The sequence below is a fragment of the Prionailurus bengalensis genome, chromosome D4, assembly GCF_016509475.1.
Source record: "Prionailurus bengalensis isolate Pbe53 chromosome D4, Fcat_Pben_1.1_paternal_pri, whole genome shotgun sequence".
NCBI lineage: Eukaryota > Metazoa > Chordata > Mammalia > Carnivora > Felidae > Prionailurus > Prionailurus bengalensis.
The window spans coordinates 56,759,906-56,783,372 of NC_057359.1; the positions used below are offsets into that span (position 1 = coordinate 56,759,906).

The 23,467-nt window shown below is 40.7% G+C and overlaps 2 protein-coding genes across 2 annotated transcripts in view; one reads left to right on the top strand and one right to left on the bottom strand.

Annotated features, from left to right (window-relative positions):
• Nucleotides 1-23,467, top strand: part of PHF24 (PHD finger protein 24) — a 210,916-nt gene that overhangs the window by 82,633 nt on the left and 104,816 nt on the right. The gene's annotated exons all lie outside the window — the stretch shown is intronic.
• FAM205C (family with sequence similarity 205 member C) lies at nt 3,236-10,076 on the bottom strand. The gene is made up of 5 exons (XM_043565154.1): nt 9,760-10,076; nt 9,220-9,265; nt 8,659-8,719; nt 7,131-7,618; nt 3,236-3,782 (listed from the first exon to the last, which is right to left on the bottom strand). Exons 1-5 carry the CDS (start codon nt 9,901-9,903, stop codon nt 3,454-3,456), a joined length of 1,068 nt encoding a protein of 355 aa, XP_043421089.1. The 5' UTR covers nt 9,904-10,076; the 3' UTR covers nt 3,236-3,453.

The window sequence follows — 23,467 nt, forward strand, 5'->3', positions numbered from 1 at the left end:
GAAAAAATATAGTAAAAAAATTAAAGGAAAATATTTTTAATAAAAATTGAAAATAAAAATGAATTTTTTCTTTCTGTATTGAAGAAAAATAAGTGAATAAGAGAACAAAAAAAAGAAAGAAAGAAAATTGGATAGATGGACCTAACAGATTGAAATAGGACTGAAATTACTTTGTTTTCCCCTATGTACTTTATAGTCCATAAACTAAGTTAGGCAGGGAGACTTGTGTTCTTAAATAGCGAGGTTTGCCCAATTGGGCAGGGCTCAGTGTAACGGCTTCGTTCTCCATTAGATGGCGCTACTCGCCTACTGGGTGGAGTGTTGTGGTGCTACTAGGTGCATATGTACATGCGCAGGAGCGGTGAAAATGGCAGCTACCCAGTCTCTAGTATCAGAACTTTGTTCTCCCTGATCAGCAATCGCGCACCCATCCTCTGTCTTCAGCTTTCGTCTGCTCCCTGCTTTTTCACTGCCCATGGCCAGTCCCCAGGCAGTAACTCTCTCCCAAGTTTTGTCTCAGATGTGGCTGTTTTCCCTGGTCCCTTACTTCTGAAGGACTGTGGCTTTGACCCGTTCTGCCCCTCTGTGGGAGGGTCTCACCGAGCAATGGCTGAATGTCGACTGCACCCAGGAACGCCCACTGGACCCTGTTGTTGCCGGTGCCCCGAGACTGCAGCCAGGTGCCAGCCTGCCCCAGAAAAAGTTCATGAGATAGTGTAGCAGCAGCTTTTCAGGTATTATGGAAAATCACAACACACATCTGGCATCAGTCTTCCCCCCTTACGACCTTGTTCCAGCACCAGTGAATGCAGCCATTCTCTGGTGTATGCTGGGCTCAGGTTGCCTCACAACCTCTACCAAATGTCCTTCCAGCAATGGAATGGCTTCTCCCCCTGAGGCCAAAGGACCTCCCTGACCCCACTCTGCTCCCGGGGATTTGCCCTTCCCACCAGAGCACCACCAGGTATTGAGCTGCAGAGTTGCAGACTCTCTGAGCTCCCCATGTTTACATCTAAATGGAATTTAAACCCTCTCCTTTCTCCTTTCTCCCTTTTTAGTTTAGTCCCTGTGGCTGTTTCCAATTTTCCACTTTTTCTCCAGCTGCTTTTGGGGAGGGATGCTTTTCCCATATTCTCTACCCCCCTTCTCCGTGTTCTCTCCACCTGCAAAAGCACCTTCCTTCCCGTGGCTTCTCGCTCCCCAAGTTCACCTCTCCGCGTCGTGTACCTGCTGAATTCTGTGGTTCAGGTTGTGCAGTTTGTTGTTAATCCTCAGATCAGTTTTCTAGGTGTGCAAGATGGTTTAGTGTTGGTCTGGCTGTATTTCATGGACGTGAGACACACAGAAAACTTCCACGCTGTTCTGCCATCTTGGCTCTTCCCTGTCAGATTTATTCTTAAGTATTTCCATACATTGATATTATTGAAAATGGTATTTTTTGAAATTTTAACCTCTATTTCATTGTGTATAATAGAAATAAAATCATTTTTATATTTAAAAATAAAATAAAGTAAAACATTAGTTAGATCTAAGGAGATCTTCTAACAGCAACTTCCATGTACTGAAAAAATCAGTGTCTTTGCATTGATCTTCTAGGCCTTTCCCCATTTGGCCCCTTTACTGCTCTGACCTTGTCCTCTATTACTTTCCCCCTAGATTACTCTGCTTCAGGCTCACTGTCCTTCCTTGGACTACCTCAGGCATGCTCCAGCCTCCAGACAATTCATGTTTCTGACTTGAAATTTCCTCATTCAAGTGACTTATTTTCTCATCTCTCTCTAGTCCATGCCCACGCTAATTTTTTAATGAGACCTGGCTTGAACCTCCTATTTAAAACTGCACCCCACCTAAGTCTTCCCCAAACCTCTTATCCTGATTTTTTGCATACATTTGGTCATCTTCTACATATTATATTTTTAAATCATGCTTCTTTTATCTTCCTTCCTAGTGTACCATCAATATAAGCTCATTAAAGAATTTGTTTTTTCCTCTTGTGTTCATTGCTGTATACTCAGTGCCTATACAAGTATGTGGCGTATAGTAGGTTCTCAATATTAGTTGAAGGAATGAAAAACTGCATGAGTGAATGCCACCCATTCTCCATCTTGGCAACTTCATTTTGATCCCTCAAACATTTTAATATGCCTTTGATTGATTATAAGCACTTCTCTAGCAAGTCACTGTTCTCTTACATAGCGTGCCTATTTGCTTGACACCATACATTTGCTCATTTTGTACTCTCAGCATGGGGAAACCCAGAGACCCCCCCCCCCCATGTGCTTCCTGGCTAACTTCCTCTTACCCTTTGAAGCTCAATCTACATATCACCTCTTCTAGGAAATTTTCCATAAACCCCCTCCTCCTGCCAAATTAGGTTAAGTTCCCTCCTGGGTATTTTCACCTACTTCCTCTACCAGTTCTTATCACACTGCTTTTAGTTAATTTTTATTTGACTATATACTCCGTGATTCCATGAACTCAATGGAGGAAGTCCTGTGTAGTATTCACTATTGTGTTCCTTGTATCTGGCATATTACCTGGCACATAGTAAGGAGGTGAATATTTGAACTGTTGATTGAAAGACTCAGGTCAAAGTCATTTTTATTGTAACCCTTTTGGGAACCTTCTCATCAACTGATCTTCATTCTAGCAGGCATTTATCCCATCCAACTAAAAGGCAATGGGGATCAAATTGGCAACAGGCTACAGCAGACTCCCAGATGGGTTAGCCCTTAAATATTTAATGAATAACAACAGGGCACAAAGAGGAGAGATCCCATCATTTGCTCCTGGCACATGTCATATTATCTATGTGCTTTTGTGTTTATCAAGGATGGAGCACTATGATACTTCCTAAAAACCTTCCCTTCAGATTGTGAGCATATATAGAAGTTATTGGTGAATTATGCGTATAGGCCAAAAATGTAATACGTTCCTGGCCACTACTTCTTATACTGTCATCATGCCCACATTGTTTCTCTGGGACCCATAGATGGCATGGCAAGACATGATAGAATTCAAGCCTGATGCACCTTCAATGCACCTTAGACAAGAGTCTTCCTTCTCTGCTCAAGTCCCTCTATCTACAGTCCAAGGTGGGACTGAAAGAGTGGTGTGAAATGCTGACCTATCTGAAATATGAGTCTAAGCTCCTATGCCATATAGGAATTACTATCTACCTTCTCTACTTTCTTCATCACATACAGCCTTGAAAATAAGGAGGACAAACAGATGGTTCTTTGCTTAGAGGTATAGAGTATATTTGGAGAGGGTCCTGTTTCACCTGCACATTAACAGAAATGATGATGACAACCTTTTTTCATGGGAATGCAGAGGATTGGGAACCTATGAATTCCTTTTGCCTGGATTGGGTATTCTCTTTGTATAGACCAGTACCTTCTGCCAAGGTAAGAGCTGAGATCTGGGGTGGATGTTCTGGTTGAGTGTCACCAGTCAGCTGAGGACAGTGCTTGGAGTTGTTGTGGGGAAGGCCCAGGAGCCAAGAGCATCTGGACTGAAGGGGTTGTTGCTTGAGTTCATTTCCTGAGATTGGGGGACATCAAAGAAGGTTATGCCCTCCTCTTCTGTTTTTTTCTCCCACTTGGCTCCTCTCACAGGGTGTTTGGTGGAGGGTGGACTCTTCTCAACCTTTTTTGTCATGGTTTTAGCCACTGTTTCATCCTTAGAGAGAATGGATTCCTTATGCCCTTGACCTTTCACCTTGGGGTTAATCCAGTGTGGAAAGAGCTTCATCTTATTTCCCAAGCAAGTTTCTGCAGCTTCTAGAAGAATGGGATCTTGTGAATATGGGCTGCTTTTATCAGATCCTACAGTTCTTGACCACAGAAAGTGTGGCCCTATAAATTTTGGCCCTTCAAAGTTTGGATCTCAAAAATGTAGCCCCTTTAAATGCTGAGCTTGTAAAATTTGGCCCAGGAAATAATTGCCCAGTAAGTTGATAATGTAAGGTCTGACCCATTAAGCTCTGGTCACTCCAGTTTTGGCATTCTGAAGAATCCTTGTTTGGGTGAGGTCATTCAGCTTGCTTTAACAGCTTTACAGACCATTCTCATCTGGCCTTTTGACCCAAGGTATCCTAGGGGATGCTCTAGGAACTAACAGTGAGGAAGAAACTGGTGAAGGTGCTGAAAGGAATCAATCAGCTGAGAGTATGGAAATGGTGGCTCTGCAGACCCAGACAGATTCTTGCTAGTTCCAACTCACTCAAGGCAACCATCCTGACCTAACTGAAATTTTACTTAAGAAAGATCCTGAGAGGGGCACCTGGATGGCTTAGTCAGTTGAGCATCCAACTTAAGCTCAGGTCATGATCTCATAGTTCGTGGGCTCAGGCCCTGCACTGGGTTCTGAGGGGCTCTGTGCTGACAGCTCAGAGCCTGGAACCTGCTTGGAATTCTGTATCTCCCTCTCTCTCTGCCCCTCCCCTGCTTGCGCTCTGTCTCAAAAGTGAATAAATGTTTAAAAAATAAATAAATAAAAAAGAAAGATCCTGGAGATACATTTGGGAAGTCAGGGGCTTTGAGGGTTCTATTTATAAGAGTCCCTCCTAGCCCCTGAACCTCAGCAGAGTAAACATTTTATCCAGCTGGGGACAGCCTCACTGCTGCACTCCCTTGTTTGTGATTCTCTTCTGCTTCACTTTTCCTGGGTCCTCTGTTTTCTCTGCTGGGCAGGGAGTTGTCCTCACCCTTGCAGGGGCTAAGGGTTCCAGGGTTCCTCCAGGCCAAGGTTGTTCACACTGACCTCCAGCTGCACACAAAGCACTTGGGCCCCTTTCATGTCCCCACTGGGTTGTAAGATCTTGGAGGCCCAGTGGGCAGGACCATAAGGACTAGCATGCTTTTCGTTCCCTGACACTGCCTTAGTTAACTGCAAGCTTTTCTTTAAGGTGGACCATTCTGGAGCACATGGAACACCTGGTGGGATGGGAAGATCCTGAAGCAATGTTTTTCCTTCACTGTTTAAATTTTCTTTAATGTTTTATTTATTTTTGAGAGAGAGAGAGAGAGAACACAAGCGGGGAGGGGCAGAGAGAGAGGGAGACATAGAACCCGAAGCAGGCTCCAGGCTCTGAGCTGTCAGCACAAAGCCCAACACAGGGCTCAAACTCATGAACTGTGAGATCATGACCTGAGCCAAAATTGGACACTTAACTGACTGAGCTACCCAGGCACCCCTCTTTGGTTGTTTAGACTCCTAAAGGACTTGTAGCCACAGATATTCCTTGGGACAGCCACAACTTTTTCCTTGGACTCCCTTGTCTTTGTACGACTTCCCAAATATATCTCCAGGAATTTCTTTTTCAGATAAAAATTTAGTTTCACCAAGATGGGTATTTTGAATGAGCAGGGCCAGCAGGATATCTGGCTCTCTAAAGGCACCATCTCCATTTAAGTCTCTGCACACTGTCTGCACAAGTCTCATTGGCATCTGGAAAGCCTGACCCAGGACTTATACATTGCTTTTTAGGTGCTAGTGAGCCATAGGTTCTACTGGGCCCTCAACAGCCCCAGGCATATCTCTATGATTGCAAATTGGCTAGTGATTGCCAGGGCTATGGCCTTGAAGAAAGCCACATAATAAAGAGCTGAAAGCCCTGACAGGGAGGCCAAAATTGTCTCCAGTTTCTCAGTGGCTTCTTGGGAAGATACCCAGGCAGGTGCTGATCAGGATGATCAGTGACAGCATCAGGTGAGGCTTGTTGCTACTGATCAAGGCCTATCAGAATTAACTACATCAATCCCTGATCCATGTAGAGGCTGATTGCTCCATGTCTAGGAACTTACTTTCTGGGGCACAAGGGAACCTAGCTGCTGCCAGGACCCTTGGAATGTGGCAGACCCAATGATTTGCAGTCCCACAGCTGCAAATATGGGCAGGAACAATGCCCTAGCAGATCTTCCCACACTTATAGTAAATGTAGCTCTGCAACATTGCCTTAGCCTGGGCAAGCAACTGTGAACTGTCCTTGCTGCCACAATGGATCAGAAAAGGTCATTGTCCCCACTGGCCTCTAGGTCTTAAAGCTACAGGACACTTATGCTGGTCAGTGTGCTGCTCTGGGGCAGGGGCTGCTGGTCAGCAGGGGACAGGAGCAACTGGATGGACTTCTGGATCTTCTGGGGCAGGCCCCAGCAATAGTGAATCAACCTGCTAAATCAACCGCTTCTGAAGGGACAACTCTAGCAGCTCTGAGCATGTTCTAGGGAAACACCACCTCTCTCTTAAGGACTGAGATGGGTTCTCCTAACCGGTAGATCCATAGAGACAGGCAGAAACATGTCTCAGGGCTTATGTTGTATGGCTTTTTGCATCTGCAGATATTTCTGGGCAACAGCTGGCAACCTCCACGGAAGCTGGGTCTGTCTTTGCAGCTGGTGCCACTCTAAGGCTTCACACTTGGCCAGAAGAGGAAATGGGAGATTGATAGCAGTTTGTTGATAGTCAGATGGAGAGGCCCAAATTGGGGAATGTGGAAGAAGGTGGGGCTAACTTATATGGAAGAAATTTTCATCAGTACAGAGATTAAAAAGAAATTATTGAGGAAAAAGGTACTGGGGCCCCCCTTTTGTGAAGAAATCTTTATGGGCAGACCAGGGACTCGTTGTGCAGAAAAGAGGAACCATAGCAAGGTAGCTATGTTTCTGCTGCAGATAGCACACTGAGGCCTCAGTGGGTCCCCAAGGCAATGGGCAGAGACCACTTAGAAACTGAAATGTGGTAGAGGGTAGAGCCAGAGCAATGGAGTTTGGGATTTGCTTGCAGCAATATTTGCTCTTGATTCACAGTGGATCCTTCAATAACCCAGAAAGTTTGGGTGGACTGGCTCAACTTTCATGAAACCAGCTCAAGAAATAGCCCATATTTTCAATACAGGCCTTAGAGGTAGCATTTATGATGAAATAAATGGTTCCCCCCCCCAGGCTTGGAAAGTATTTGGGGCTGTGTTATAAGCTGCCACAGGAATTCTTCTAAAGATCTTGCATGCATTTATAAACATGTCTCAGGGATTTTGGGAAATAGGAAAATGTAAGGCAATGGGGGTAGTTTTAGGCTCATGAGCTCTGGATTTAGGAAAAGAGAGAATCAGATATTCAAGGGCAGCTGACCTTGTTTTTTTAGTACACCTTCGGAGTGGCTCTTCCTCTTGTCCTGCTGAATCACAGGAGTCCTAGGCTCCTCAAGGCTTGAAGAAGACAGAGCTCCTGCATCCCAGGGCACATCTGGCACTTGAAATCCCTTTTTTTGCCGGAGGCATTCAGCCTGGTGGTCTGGGATGCTGACACTGTCTCTCTGAGCAGCTGAGTGTGTTAAGCATTTCTGATCCATTAATTGTGACATTGTGGAGGTTACAGATGGAAGTGGAAGATCTTTGGAGTGCAGGGAACCCTGACTCTGCTCCAAAGAGAGACTAGACATGGACAAAATCTCTAGGCAAGAGGAGCCTTGTGATGGCCCTGATGAAGGGGGAGAGATCAGGGTGTTCTCACCCGCCAGCAACTGCTGAATCTCCAGAGCCACAGCATTGCAAATGGGGCAGGAAGGATCTGCACACAGGAGCCGCCGAACACTTCCCTCCTTAGGAAGCCAGCCCTGGCTGGGAAGGGAAGATGGCAACCATTACTGATGGAGTGACACCTGCCTCTTTGAATGCGTATGGCCTGGAGATTGGGCCTGCTTTCCCCTAGTCCTGGAAACCTTGGGGGCTTGTACCCCCAGGGTGTTTACCCATCTCCTTTTCCTCCAAGGAAAATGCCACTGGTAGGTTATATTGGGCTGGACTGAGGGTCTGGACCTTGTTGGGCAAGGTCTCAGACAGCTCATGGGAGCACAGGGCCATGACAGACTGGGAGGTGAGGTGAGTTCTCTGTTGACCTGTGTTGAGAAGCTGAACTAGGAGAAGGCACCAGGTGGGGGTGGAGGGGAAGCCAATGGTTAGCTGATGGGGCATCACTGGGAACATGACCAGGTAGATTCTGGAGTCAGTCTCCTTTGGGGTTAAGAAGGCCACAGCCTGTATTCAGTATTTCTAAACTGTGGGAAATGAGGTCTTTGTGGGAACTCTACATTCTGGACACCCCGGCGGGGACTATGGGGTGTCCCAGCTCCTGTTCATAGCATCCCTTCAGAGCCAGTTCCATTCTCTAGAGACTTTAAGAAGAAGATAAGATGACAGGGTCTTTCCTGAGGGCTGTCCCAGGAACTGGCCTCCCCCAAGACAAAACCATGGAGGTAATGTCAACAGGTTCCACAGGTCTGCCCTTGAATGATTGTAACTGTAAAGGGAATATGACAATGGACATTTAGTTATGCACACATTTGTCTATTCTCTTGACTGGATAACTTGTCTTGTGGCTGAGTGCAAACTCATGTAGAGTCTTTAATGAATTACATACTAGTGAAATCCTGAGTTCCAGGACCACTGTGAACTGAGCCCATAGCAGAACTGGGAGACTCCTCTCTCCTGAGACACCTGGTCCCCCTCTGCCCTGGCAACCCTCTCAACTGTGCTCAGTGTCCACTTGTGTCTTACTCCCACCCAGCCATTATCCCTCTCCTCATCCCTTCCCCAGGCCAAGCACAGAAATGATGATGGGCCAGGCTGGAGTTTGGAGACTGCAAAGAGCAAGTGGTCACCTTTTCATGACAGAGAGCAGCTCCCATGGCTTCTCAGCTTCTTCCCAGGAAAGTCTCCTAGCTGAGAAACCAAGAGACAGTGTTACAAGGAATGAGAGGATACAGGGGCGTCCTATGGGAAGTTGAAGGGACGTCCTATAGGAAGTTGAAGGCATTTGAGTAAGAGGAGATTCGAAAACCCAACAGTAAATCATCTCAGGCATGTCTGTGTACAACTTAACCAGTTGTATCATGCTGTCCTGGACCTAATCTCATTTGATTATCAAAACCACACTGTGAGTGAGGCAGGACCCATTTCATGAATCACAGACTGAGAGATGAAGTGATTTCCACAGGATCAAAAAAAATTAGTAAGGGCTTCTGTCCTACTTCCTCATTCTTCATTACCAGCAGATAGGGTAAGATGGAGAATCTTACACCCAAGAAAATCTGGAAGAATTTGTCAGCTGAGGCAATTAGACCCTTCAGTGGTTAGAGCACCTGGTTCCTGGCACCAGGGGACATGAATCAGGGGAATCTTGCCTATAGTGAAGGGAGTCAGAGGGAAAACTAGAACTTTACCTCTTGATGTTCTATCTTTAGCTCTTTGTTTGACTCTCCGGTGACGCTTGAAAACAAAAACGTTAGAGTATTAAGCTGGGCACCTTTACTCTTTGTGTCTAAAATGAAACAAACAAAACCTGTAAATCCCAAATGTTTTTTGTATTCCAATTTTATACATCCTCCTACCATTCTTTTCCCTACTCTATCTTTTTCACTCCATCATTTCCCTTCTCTTATTTCTAATTTATTTTGAGGCTCTTCCATACTCCATAACCTCCACCCCCATTCTCTGAACAAGTCCTGTGGGGGAGGTCTTAATGAGACAGGAGAAAAGAGGAACAGATTAAAGGATAAGAAGTCCAGTAGCCAAAGGACTTTAGCTATCCAGGCCCTCAATGTCTCCCAACCAGAAGAATCACCCAAATTTTTAGCTCTTCTTGGATTCACTGAGAAAACCCCATAAAAAAGTAGGAGTAAGTGTCACAGGAAAAAGTAAGGAGATAAAATCTTTTTGTTTGCGGCTTAATTGGTTCAGTCATGGTCATTGTGTTTCCCTACCCGGCAACAGCTCCTGTTAGGTCCCAACCTAAATTCTTGGTGGCTCTTTTTCACTTGCCAAATAATTAATGCAATAATAATAATGGAGCCATAAGCATATAAGGGATATCCAACATCCCACAGAATAAAGGTAGGGCTCAACATAATCTAAACCTGACGAGCCATCTCTCTTCCTAGACTTTCAAGAACTTGGCACCTAATGCCCCCAAATTCTAGACCTTGTCATCTCTGCCTCACAGAAGATGGAACCAGATCACCAGACTACATCACAAAGCTCTCCTATTTCAAAAGGCATGCAGAGCATCACAGGCCTTTATTTGTCTAGGAGAAGCTCATGTGATTCAGTGTTTCAGATGAAGGTCTCTGGTTGTCTCTGTATGACCTGCAGAATCTGGGCCTAGAGGTGCCAACATCATGGGCAGTATAGACTTTCATGCTCTATTCCCTATAACCTGATGGCTCAGTTCTCTCCGTAAGACAACAATCTGGTGTGGTGCCTGGGTGGCTCAGTCAGCTAAGCATCTGACTCTTGATTTTGGCTCAGGTCATGATCTTACGGTTTGTGAGTTCAAGCCCCATGTCAGACTCTGTGCTGTCAGCACAGAGCCTGCTTAGGATTCTCTCCCCTCTGCCTCTCTTCCGCTTGAGTGCACATATGTGTATGCTCTCTCTCTCAAAATAAATAAATAAACTTAAAAAAAGACAAAAATCTGTCATCTATCCTTAAGTAAATGAATCTTTATGTATACTGCATGCACTATAAGAGAGTGATTAGGTCAGAATAACTCCATAAACTACATCACCTGTACTGGGAGGATAACTAAAAAACACACAAGAGGATAGGACATCCATTATCTTGTTAAGTGTTAGAAAGTGAGGATTTTGATGTTACAGGCAATTGATGGTCAGTATTAAGAGGTTCAAGAAGAGGATCATGTTTGATGTGTCAAGGAAAGGATATAGCTGTTGTCTTTTTTTTTTTTAACTTATTTTACAGAGAGAGTGCACAAGAGGGGGAAGGGGCAGAGGGGTGGAGGGAGGGAGAGAGAGAGACAGAAGTAGAGAGAGAGAAGGAGAGAGAGAGAGAAAGAGAGAGAAAATCTTAAGCAGGCTCCATGCTCAGCACAGAGCCCCATGTAGGGCTCAATCCCACAACTCTGGGAATATGACCCAAGCCAAAATCAAGATTCCAATACTCAACCAATTGAGCCACCCAGGTGCCCCTAGATAATATCTTTTAAAATAACTTTCTGAGAGTTAAAGGAGGATTCCTCCCAGTCTATGGTCAAGCTTGGGATGGGTGGGAAAAGACTGTAAATACTGCCTTCCAGGAGGCACATAATTGAGGCTCACTTCTGGAGCTTGATTTTCTAGAACAGCCTCTACAGATCTTATAGCATCCTGCCTATTCATGGAGATGGATCATTGGTAAAATTTTTGATTAAAGGCTACAAACTTGTAGTTTCTTTGGTTGAATGTTAACTTTATGGCCCCTGTCAACAATGTGAAATGCCTCCAACATTCTAGGACTTCTGAATTTCCTTAAGTTCTTGCCCTGATGAGAATGGTCCCACACCCACAAAATTGTTGGGCTCAAAATCTCTGAAAGTGCTATTTGGTCCTTCCTCCAGCACCCAGTCCACCACTAAACAGATGTAATGAGCATTCAATCTGTGTTTATCCCTAAGCTGGGCAAGTGTCAAAGGCACAAAGACATTTGAGTTGTGTTATCTGCCTGCTCTCAAGACACTTAAAAACTGAGTTACAAAGATAAGACTACTTCACATGAATAAAAAATCAATCTTACTAGGAGTTGGGGAAGGGGAGATTAAGGAGTTATTATTCAGTGTGTACAGAGTTTTTCTTTAGGATGATGAAAAAGTTCTGAAAAAGGATAGTGGTGATGACAGCACACAACATTATAAATGTACTCAGTGACACTGAACTATACACTTAAAAATAGTTAAAAAAATAAATTGTATGTTAAGTATATACACCACAGTTTAAGATACAAAAGGCAAAAAAAAAAAAAACCCTGTACCAATCATTAGTATGAGGGATTTTTATTTAGCTACAAGGGAAAAATACTCCAAAAATGATTTGAAAGAAATATAGAATAGTGATTGTTTTTCTTAAGTGTCCTTTTAATAGAACAGAATTAAAACAAATACATCCTTACATTTAAGATAATTTAAGAATAGTCTCACCCTGATGATGGATAAATTTGAGTCATTTTAACATCTCTCCTGAACTTGCAAATTCCATAACACAAAAATGAGAAGACTTTTTCAACCACAGAGCACTGAATGACAAGTGAACAAAAATCAGTTAAAAAGTAGCTTACATAAGCTTAAAATTTTTTTAATGTTTATTTTTGAGAGAGAGAGAGAGAGAGAAAGAGAGAGAGAGAGAGAAAACGAGCAGGGAAGGGGCAGGGAGAGAGACAGACACAGGATCTAAAGCAGGCTCCAGGCTCTGAGCTATCAGCACAGAGCCCGATGTGGGGCTCAAACTCACAGACCGTAAGATCCATGACCCGAGCTGAAGTCAGATGCTTAACCGACTGAGCCACCCAGGTGCCCCTGCATAAGCTTTTTAGTAGCAGGTTGATATACCTACAATGTAGCTTGAATCTTTTATTTTTATTATTTTTACCCAGCCTGCTCCTGCTCCCTGCAGCTGTGGCTGCCCTCTATGCTACTGCAAAAGTTCTGCCCTCCATTAACCTGACTTAACGTGGCCCTGTATGGTGTTTGGTGTCCTCTTCTCCTGGGCTGTGATTATATGTGATTAATAAACTGCTGTCAGTCTCATAGGTCCAGTGTCAAGTGCTGTGAGTTCAGCCATCCCCAGACCTCCAGGACACTCATCCTCACCAATGGGATGAAAAGGAGGTGAACAAATATTGTATCTTCTATCAAACCAGCCCCTGCTTTCTACAGCTGCTGCAGCCTTTTTACTGCTGAAACAGTTCTCAGTCTCCCATTAGCCTAACCTCTCACTCAAGGCAAAACCATCAAATTCTGCAAACTTTGCACCTGCTCCAACCAGTGCACTATTCACCCTACAGATAGCCCACAGCCACTGCCATCCCACTAAGCCATTAAAACCATCTGCTGCAAACTCCTCTGCGGCAACTCGCCCACCCTTGCTCCTCTGTCTCAGAGCTCAGGAGTTAGAGCCAAAGACGATCTTATGTGTTTTTTCAGGGTAGACCTTTAGTACAGGTTTATTTACTGATTTGATACTCAGTGATAAAGGGTTCTTGAGTGGTTAGGACAGTGGAACCAGTGTTTTCCCAAACAAAGGCACATTCATGTAATGACCACATCAATGATGTGGGCATGGATCTTCACATTTGCTCTTTCTGCTTTATGTTTAGAGTGAACAGCAAACAAGGGAGAGGAGGTACCTGAAAATACTCTATGGACTCTGGAGGGCTACACAACTATAGATTCATATTCATTTGTTTCTAGAAAACTTGCTAAAGCCAGACTCTGCTTCCATGATTGTGCTACATTGGTACAATTATTGTAATAGTAGAATTTCTTCAGGAAACTGTTAATTTATTGACTCAAATGTACCATGGGTCATATCACAACTCCATACAGAAAAATCCTGAGAGACAGGCCACTGATGTGAGTTTGTCCCTCCACACAAACCTTACAAAGGAGTTTTGCTGTGTCTCATCAGGAAGTATTGTTGAACATCTTAGATGTGCCAAGGTACCGGGAACAGAGAATCACAGTTGTGATATTCAGCAGCAACATTTTTATATATGAGCGTTTTTATTAATGCCCAAGAGTTAAGATTTGCAGGGCGCTGGACAGGAAGCCCTAGAGAAGTGTCAGGCAGCAAGACCACCAGTGCTCATGCAGCAGATTACAGTATACAGTGAGTGTAACAAGCAGCCAGAGACACTAGAGGGCAGCACCTGCACACTCAATTCTCCTAGTCCAGGGAACTCTCACTGACAGAAACTTTAAAACGTCATCTGTTCCAGTGGCTCTCAATCCTGGCCTTACATCAGAATTACTGGGAAGCCTGTAAAATATATAGATTTCCTGGCCTCATCCCAGACTTAATGAATCAGAATATTTAGAGGCAGGGCCCAGCAATCTGCATATTAATATCAAAAATAATCCTCAAGCAATAAAGCACTAAGGTCTGGATGTATATTTGGGAGATACTAGCAACAGCACCGGCCACCCAGTTATCCTGAGATATAATTAACATATAACATTGTATTAGTTTAAGGTGTACGTCATAGTAATTTATGTATATATTGAGAAACTATTACCACAATAAGTTTAACATTCATCTCCTACATAGTTACAATTTTTTTTCTTATGATGAGAACTTTGAAATTAAATCTACTCTCAGCAGCTTTCAAATATACAATATAGTATTGTTAACTATAGTAACCATGCTATATATTAGACCCCCAGAACTTATTAATCTTATAACTGGAAGTTTGTACCTTTTAACCACCTTCTTTCTTTTCCTCTACTCTCCACCACCTGCCACTGACTGATAATCACCAAACTGTTCTCAGGTTGAAGAGTTTATTAGGTTACACATGTAAGTGAGATAATATAATATTTGTCTTTCATTATTTATTTTTGCTTAGCATAATGCCTTCACTATTCATTCATGCTGTTGCAAAAGGCAAGATTTTTCCTTCTTTTTTATGCCTCAATAATATACCCCTTATATGTATATAATCACATCTTCTTTTTCCATTCATCTATTGATGAGCACTTAGGTTGTTTCCATGTCTTGGCTACTGGGATTCTCTCTCTCTCTCTCCTTCTCACTCACTTGCACCCTCTAAATAAATAAATAAATAAATAAATAAATAAATAAATAAATGAAATTTAACATATGTAAATTGACAACTTAACTAAACAAATTCTGTGACACAAATCATCAAACCCTACTCAACAAGAAACAGATAACCCAAATTACCATACATCCATCTATTTAAAGAGGATTTTTAGTTAAAATCTTATCGTAAAAAAAAAATCACTATGAAGGAAACCCCAAGACCATATTTCCTCACTGGTGAACTCTACCAGAGATTTAAGAAAGATATAGTACCAATTATACACAAATTCTTCCAAAAATTTGAAGACAAGGGAATACTTATCTATTAATTGAGACCAGCATTGCCTTGATACCAAATCTAAACAGAGACATTACAAGAATAGAAAATTAAAGACCAATATTCTTCATGAACACATACACAAAAAATTTTAAGAATATTTTACCATTCGAATCCAACAATATATAAAATATATAATACATAATGACCAAGATACTTTATCCTAGGAATACAAGGTTGGTTTAGCAGTCAAAAATTGATCACTGAAATCCAACAAGTTAAAAAAACTAAAAAAGAAAACCATATGATTATCTCAATAGATGCAGAAAAAGTATTGGACAAAAAAATCCAACATCCATTCTTCATAAAAAGTGTTAGCAATCTTGAAATAGAAAGGACCTTTCACAGTCTGATAAAGAACATCTACAAAAAAACTCACTAATGGGGAAAGACAATACTTTCTGCTTTAAGATCAGGGACATCCACTCTCAACCATTCTTTTCAACATTGCACTAGATGTATTGGCCAGTTTAATTAGGCAAGAAAAGAAATAAAAGCATCCATACTGAAAAAGAAGAAGTAAAACTGCCTTAATATGCAAATAGCATGATTGTTTATGCAGAAAGTGTTATAGAATCTATTAAAAAGCTATTAGAACTAGTAAGTGAATTTAGCAAGGCTGATACAAGATCAATGTACCAAAACCAGTTGGATTTTTATGTGCTTGCAACAGTCAGAAATTAAAGTTTTTTTAAATACAATTTACAATATTACCAAAAATATGACAAAGTTAGGAATAAATCTACCAGAAGATGTGAGAGACTTACACTATAAAAATATAAATATGAAAACTATAAATACTTCTAAGGAAATTTATAGACCCCATATATGGAGAGGTATACTTTGTTCATGGGAAGGAAGACTTAGTATTGTTAAGATGTCATTAGGGGCGCCTGGGTGGCTCAGTTGGTTAAGTGTCCGACTTTGGCTCAGGTCATGATCTCATAGTTCATGAGTTCGAGCCCTGCATCAGGCTCTGTGCTGACAGCTCAGAGCCTGGAGCCTGCTTTGGATTCTGTGTCTCCCTCTCTCACTCTATGTCTCCCACACTCATTCTCTGTCTCTCAAGAATGAATAAACGTCAAAAAAAAAAAAAAAGGATGTCATTTCTCTCAAATTGATCTACAGAGCCAGTGCAATCCTGGAAGGCTCTTTTGCAGGAACTGGTAATAGAATTCTAAAATTTGTATGGTATTACAAAGGCCCTTGGATAGCAAAATTTGAAGAAAAAAAAAAAAGAATAAAGTTTAGGGTGTGATTGTTAATTTTATGTGTCAACTTAATTGGGACATGGGATGCCCAGATATTTGCCTAAATGTTACTCTGGGTATATCTGTGAGAGTATTTCTGAATGAGATTAACATCTGAATAGGTAGACTGAGTAAAGCAGATTGCCCTCTCTTATGCAGGTGGGCCTCACCCAATCCGTTGGAGGCCTGAAAAGAACAAAATGTATGGTAAGGAGAATATGCTCTCTTCCAGTTTTTGAATTGGGATATCAATCTTCTACACTCAGACTAGAAATACATTACTGGCTCTCATGGGTCTCTAGCTTGTAGATGGCTGGTTGTGTGACTTCTTCATTATCACATTATCACATCAATTTCTTACAACAAATCTCACATGTATATTCTATTGGTTCTTTCTGTCTGGATAACTCTAATACAAAGGACTATTACTCCCTGATTTGATAAATATAAAGCTATCATAATCAACAGTGTGATATTGGAATAAATATTGATAAATAGATCAGTGGAACAGAAGAAAGAGTCCTTAGACTCACACATATATGAACATACGATTTTTCACAATGATGCATGATTTATTTCAATCCATTCTTCTCGCAATATATGTACAAATACAGATTTAAAATGGATCAGAAACACAACAATGTGAATGTCTTAATGCCATTGAACTGTACACTTAAAAATGGTTCGAATGGTAAATTTTATGTTATGTACCTTTTACAATGAAAAAAATGACAGGCATTTGATTGTGGGGCAAAAGTCTTTATGCAAGTATATAAGATTTGCAGCTCTTCTTGTGCTAAGACTTGGGCAGTATAGCAAAATACATGACAGTATTTACAGCTTACTTTTTGATATTATCTTTTTAAGTTTTTTAGAGAGGGTCTACATAATTTTTCCATAGGAAATATGGATATCTCTTTTAAAAAATCAGGATTAATATATGAATAAAGAGGTCATGGGCACCTGGGTGGCTCAGTCAGTTAAGCATCTGACTCTTGATTTTGGCTCAGGTCATGATCCCACCGTTCACGAGTTTGAGTCCTGCTATCAGGCTCTGTCCTGACAGTGCTTGCTCTCTCTTCCTCTCTCAAAATAATAAATAAACTTAAAAAAAAAGAGGTCTTTACACATGTCATTTAAAATTGAAGTGTTTTAACTAACCAGAATTAAAATAAAAACTTAAAAAAATAAAGTTGAAATGTTTAAACTGTGGAATTATTCATGGAATGCCATTTGCATTTGCTGAGATTTTGTATTATTAGTAGAGTAGATAAATTGTCAGTGTAAACAAATTCAACTGGATGTAGTCCTTTTTTTTTTTTGCAAATTCATTTTTATTTTTTTAATTTACATCCAAGTTAGTTAGCATGTAGTGCAATGATGATGTAAGTAGAATCCAGTGATTCATCCCCTATATATAACACCCAGTGCTCATCCCAACAGGTGTCTTCCTTAATGCCCCTTGCCCAATTAGCCCATCCCCCCAACCATGACCCCTCCAGTAACCCTCAGTTTGTTCTCTATATTTAAGAGTCTCTTATGTTTTGTCCCCCTCCATGTTTTTATATTATTTTTGCTTCCCTTCCCTTATGTTCATCTGTTTTGTATCTTAAAGTCCTCATGTGAGTGAAGTCATATGATATTTGTCTTTCTCTAATTTCGCTTAGCATAAAACACTCTAGTTCCATCTGTGTTGTTGCAAATGCAAGATTTCATTCTCCTTGATTGCTGAGTAATACTCCATTGTGTGTGTGTGTGTGTGCGTGTGTGTGTGTGTGTGTGTGTGTGTTTGTGTACACCACATCTTCTTTATTCATTCATCTGTCTGATGTCTGATGTCAAATGTCTGATGGACATTTGGGCTTTTTCCATACTTTGGCTATTGTTGATAGCACTGCTATGAACATTGGGATGTGGCATGTGCCCCTTCAAAACAGCACACCTGTATCCTTTGGATAAATACCTAGTAGTGCAATTGCTAGGTCGTAGGGTGTTCTATTTTTAGTTTTTTTGAGGAACCTCCATACTTTTTTCCAGAGTGGCTGCACCAGTTTGCACTCCTACCAGCAGTGCAAAAGGGTCCTCTTTCTCTGCATCCTCGCCAACATCTGCTGTTGCCTGAGTTGTTAATGTTAGCCATTCTGACAGGTGTGAGGTGGTATCTCAATGTGGTTTTGATTTGTATTTCCCAGATGATAAGTGATGTTGACCATTTTTTCATGTGTCTGTTAGCCATATGGATGTCTGCTTTGGAAAAGTGTCTATTCATGTATTTTGCCCATTTATTTACTGGATTATTTGTTTTTTGGGTGTTGAGTTTGATAAACTCTTTATGCATTTTGGATACTAACCCTTTATCTGATATGTCATTTACAAATATCTTCTCCCATTCCATCGGCTGCCTTTTAGTTTTGCTGATTGTTTCCTTTGCAGTGCAGAACCTTTTTATCTTGATGAGATCCCAATAATTCATTTTTGCTTTTGTTTCCCTTGCCTTGAGAGACATGTTGAGTAAGGAGCTGCTATGGCTAAGGTCAAAGAGGTTTTTGCCTGCTTTCTCCTCTAGGATTTTGATGGCTTCCTGTCTTAACATTTAGGTCTTTCTGGATGTAGCCCTTCTAATGAATGGTTTCTTCAAAAATAAAAAGTTGGGGTACCTGGATGGTTCAGTTGGGTAAGCATCTGACTCTTGCTTTCAGCTCAGGATATGATCTTATGCTTCGTGAGTTTGAGCTCTGAGTCAGGCATGCTGACAGTGCGGAGTCTGCTTGGGATTCTCTCTCCCTCTCTCTGCCCCTCCTCTGCTCATACTCTTTCTCTCAAAAGTAAATAAATAAACTTAAAAAAATAAAAATAAAAAGGATCAAAGAACTAAAAACCTAAAGCTATAAAACTTCTAGAAGAAAACACAGGAGAAAATCCTTGTGACCTTGGGTTAGGCAAAGATTTCTCAGATATTACACCAAAAGTACAATTCATAAAAGAACAAATTAATAAACAGGGTTTTATCAAAACTTAAAATTTCAAAATCAACATGGTGAAAACTCTAATGAATTAATGGATCTAGTCATTAATCAAAAACATTACTGACACCATGAACAGATAACCAGGTATTATATATTTTCTAAAGGAAGTATACAACACCACTTATGAAGTATTCCTGTCAAAAAGAATTGAACTTAAATCTGATCAAACCCTAAATCTAACTACCAATTAATAGGAAATACAGAAGACATAGAAATATTCTAAACCATAGGTATGCAATTACTGAAATCAAGAATACAGGTAATTGGGGGCGCCTGGGTGGCGCAGTCGGTTAAGCGTCCGACTTCAGCCAGGTCACGATCTCGCGGTCCGTGAGTTCGAGCCCCGCGTCAGGCTCTGGGCTGATGGCTCAGAGCCTGAAGCCTGTTTCCGATTCTGTGTCTCCCTCTCTCTCTGCCCCTCCCCCGTTCATGCTCTGTCTCTCTCTGTCCCAAAAATAAATTAAAAAAAAAAAATACAGGTAATTGATCTAGCTTCTTCAGCCAGAAAAATTATATAGAAAAAAAGTGACAGCAATAGAGCAGAACCTCTGTTTTAAAAGACACAGAAATTCAAGAGACTTTAATCCAGCCTGATTGGATATTTGATGATATTAAGAAACTATTGTGAACTTTCTAGATTTGATAATCATTGTACACTCATTTTTAAGTTTGTATATTTTTACATACTGAAATATACTGATATAACTCTGATTCTGGGAGTTACTTCGAAACAGTGGAGTTGAGGGGCACCTGGGTGGCTCAGTTGGTTGAGCATCTACTGATTTCGGCTCAGCTCATGATCCCCTGGAGAAGGGATGGAGCTCCTGTTGGGCTCACCGCTAGGCATGAAGTCTTCTTGGGTTGCTTTCTCCCTCCCTCTGCCACTCTCCCCTGCTTGCTCTCGCTCTCTCTCTCTCTCTCTCTCTCTCAAATAAGTGGAGTTGGAATAGTGTGGTGGTATAGAAGAAACAACTTATGTTCCCTATAAATGTCAAATATTGAAGTTGGGTGACATGTATATGAAGGTATGTTATTCTCTTAACAATTGTAATATATTTGAAATTTGCCTTACTAAAAAGATAATTAAAAATAGAATCTTCCAAAGTAAAATGCTTTTAAATACCTTACTAACAACTAAAAACTGTCAGAAGACAGGAGATAAATAAATAAATACGTAAAAACGCTTTTGAATTAATATACATATAAAGCTTTTTATAATCAAAATGATTAAATTTCATATCTTACAAGTAGCATGTTACTATGATTACAAAAATGAATTTTTATTCTTATATAAAATGTTATTCTATTAAATATTACTATGTTATTAAAGTGACCCATCCAATGAAAGAAAATAATACATTTCCCTCTGCCTTAAATAACATATCTAGAAGAAACTTTATAAAAATGAAACTTGTCTTGATTTCAAAAATGTTTTAAAAAGATATACCTTTTTTTCCCATTTAAATAAATGCTTCTAAATGTGCTGAAAATTTAATTCCTATATACGACAGATTTCAGTTAAAAATGAAAGAGCTCTTGTGGGGAGGGGGGAGTGAAATGGGGTGATAACAAAAGTCCCATAAAATTTAAAGCAATTCTATGTGGATGATATTGTGAAAAATCTGCCTACAATAGGTAAGTTTGGTCAGCTCTAGCAAAGACCTAACATAGACAGTAAACTATAAATGAAGGTTAAGAATGCAGGAACACAAGGAAGAAAGGGGACCCTTTCTAAGATTGTCCCATTCACACTCCTGGCTTGATTACAGGCTTCTCACTCTGAGCAGAATGTACCTTTCAATGTAAATAAACCTATAAGAAGAGAATGCCCTGGCCAGCAAGTGGGAGTATGAGAGGTCTCATGGGATTATATTTCCCAGTGTAAATTAGTATATTAGTATTACAATTTATGCCTCCTTCTTTTTTTTAATTTAAATTTTAGTTAACATACAGTGGAATATTGATTTCAAGAGTAGAATTCAGTGATTCATCACTTACATACAACACCCAGTGCTCATCACAAGTGCCTTCCTTAATACCCATCACCCATCTAGCCCATCTCCCACCCATCTCCCTCCATTCTTTTTAAAGAGATTCAATTTTTAAGTAATCTCTACACCCAACATGGGGCTCAAACTCACAAACCTGAGATCAAGAGTTACACGCTCCACTGACTGACCCAGCCCCATGCCCCACATTCTTTTCAGTTTGATTACCGTCTGTCCATCCTGAAGAAACCAATTGTCTCAGAGTTTGACAAGATGGGAGTTTTTTTAATTGTAAATCTGAGGAACGCTGACTTTTACTCCTCCCTTTTCTGATCCTCTTAGTCATTGGTCTCCATCCTCCTAACCAGCTGCAGAGGCAGGGAGAACAATCCTAAACATCAGGCTTCTGCAATGACCACAGTCCCCAGCTTCATCACAGAGGAAAGTGAGGGCCACTGTTTCTCAGTCTAAGCTCCCTTCCTCATGTGTGCCTTAGTTTTCTTCCATTAGTATAAAGTAGTATCTATTAAAGGCTATTTAATGAATAACACGTGGGGGGGTAATAAATGTTATCCTGAACACTTAAAAGTTGTATGTTTTCAGCTTGATAGGAAATAATAGACAGTTATACAAAAATACTCAAATTATCTCAGAGTGTGCCTGGCATAGACAAATGGCTATATAAGTCTCCTATAAAGAGGAGAGAGATTTTTTTTGGCTGAAGTGATCTGAGAAACCTTCATGCAGCAAATGGCATTTAAGCTGGTGCTTGAAACAGAGAGAAAATTATAATGTGTGGGATCAGAAGAGAAAGTGATTTAAATGCCAGGAGTCGGTATGCACACAGAGTTTGCTGGTGTTTCTGTATAATGTTATGTGGGGATAACAGAAGGATTTTTGAAATATTTATTTCATTCTGGGTACATTTTATTTTGTATATATTTGATCTCAATGTGGTGAGGTTTAGACTTCATTTTGTCTTCATGTGGAAACTGAGGTTGTGGATATCTCCTTGTGGGTGTATTTTTCTGTATCATGTGGACATAAATTATGAAGGTGGGTCTCCTGAATCTGACCATATGTGTTTCTAGGTATAAACGTCTGTGTGGGTGCATTTCTCTATAGATATTTTGATCTCTTTAGGTGTGTGCACATGCAGTCCTGAGAGGACAGGAAGGAATGACAGAGCAAGGATTAGAAGGGTGGCAAAGGCAGGGGACTGGGGGGGGGGGGGGAAGTAAGATGTTGAGGGGAACCTGTCTGAAACCCAAATATGAAACTATTACACATTATTAGTATTTTAAATAGTTGATAATTCATTGTCCCATGGACCTAGAAGTTCTTTTTCTAAGAATATTTATTAGTAAAAGGCTAATGTTTCAAAATGCCATCTTTTATCCATCACTTTCTATCTCTTTTCATTTGTCCTCCCTTTATTTTCTTTCAGTTTTTTTCTTTTCTTTTTCATTGTCAAAAATCAACTTTTATTTCTTCCTTTCATTCCTTATCATCCCGGTTCTATTCCTTTCTTCATTGAAGTTTTCTCTCTCTGTAAGTTTTCCTTTCTCTTCTAATGTATGGAGCTAATACCATAACCCACCCACACCCCAAAATCAAATGTTTTTAAATTGGGAAAGGGAGTACCTCTTGTTGTAAAGATATTTTAGGGTAAGTCTTGGACTTTTGTCTTTACTGTCACTGCCATAGTAAATTCATTAACTGATTCATCAAAATTTAATTGGGTGCTTTTGTGTAGGTTAAAGGCATTGTTCTAATTACTGGCGAAACAGAAAAAATGCCTGGCATAATCAACAAAGTATATAAATTATCATCTTTAATGAAAGTAACCAAATTTTCTCCAGACATAGGAGAAAACTAAAAGAAATGCAAAATGATTTAGCTAGTTTTTTTCCATAGGCATTTACTATATATCCTCTTAAGAAAACTGAGGTAGTAAACAATCATCCAGTGCACTTGCATATTTTTTCATATTTGTTAATATATTGCCATTCTAAGAAATGAGAACAAATCAAAATTATGCTTAGTGAGCAGTATTTCTACGTTTCTTTTTTTTTAATTTTTTAAAAAGTTTATTTATTTTGAGAGAGAGAAAGCACACACTCGCACGTGAGCAGGGGTGGGGCAGAGATAGGGGAGGGAATCCCAAGCAAGGTCGGAGCTGCCAGCATGGAACCCAAGGCGGGGCTTGATCTCACAAACTAAGATGATGACCTGAGCCAAAACCAAGAGTCAGACACTTAACTGACTGAGCCACCTAGG

Excerpts from the sequence above, each read along its gene's own strand:
- FAM205C (XM_043565154.1), bottom strand. The coding sequence starts at position 9,903 with ATGTTGAGCCCTACCTTTATTCTGTGGGATGTTGGATATCCCTTATAT. Across the intron at positions 9,266-9,759 it reads CTAACAGGAGCTGTTGCCGG|CGTCACCGGAGAGTCAAACA; the intron begins GTAGGGAAACAC and ends TTTGTTTTCAAG. Across the intron at positions 7,619-8,658 it reads CTGCTCTCTGTCATGAAAAG|CCAGGGCTGGCTTCCTAAGG; the intron begins GTGACCACTTGC and ends TTCCCTTCCCAG.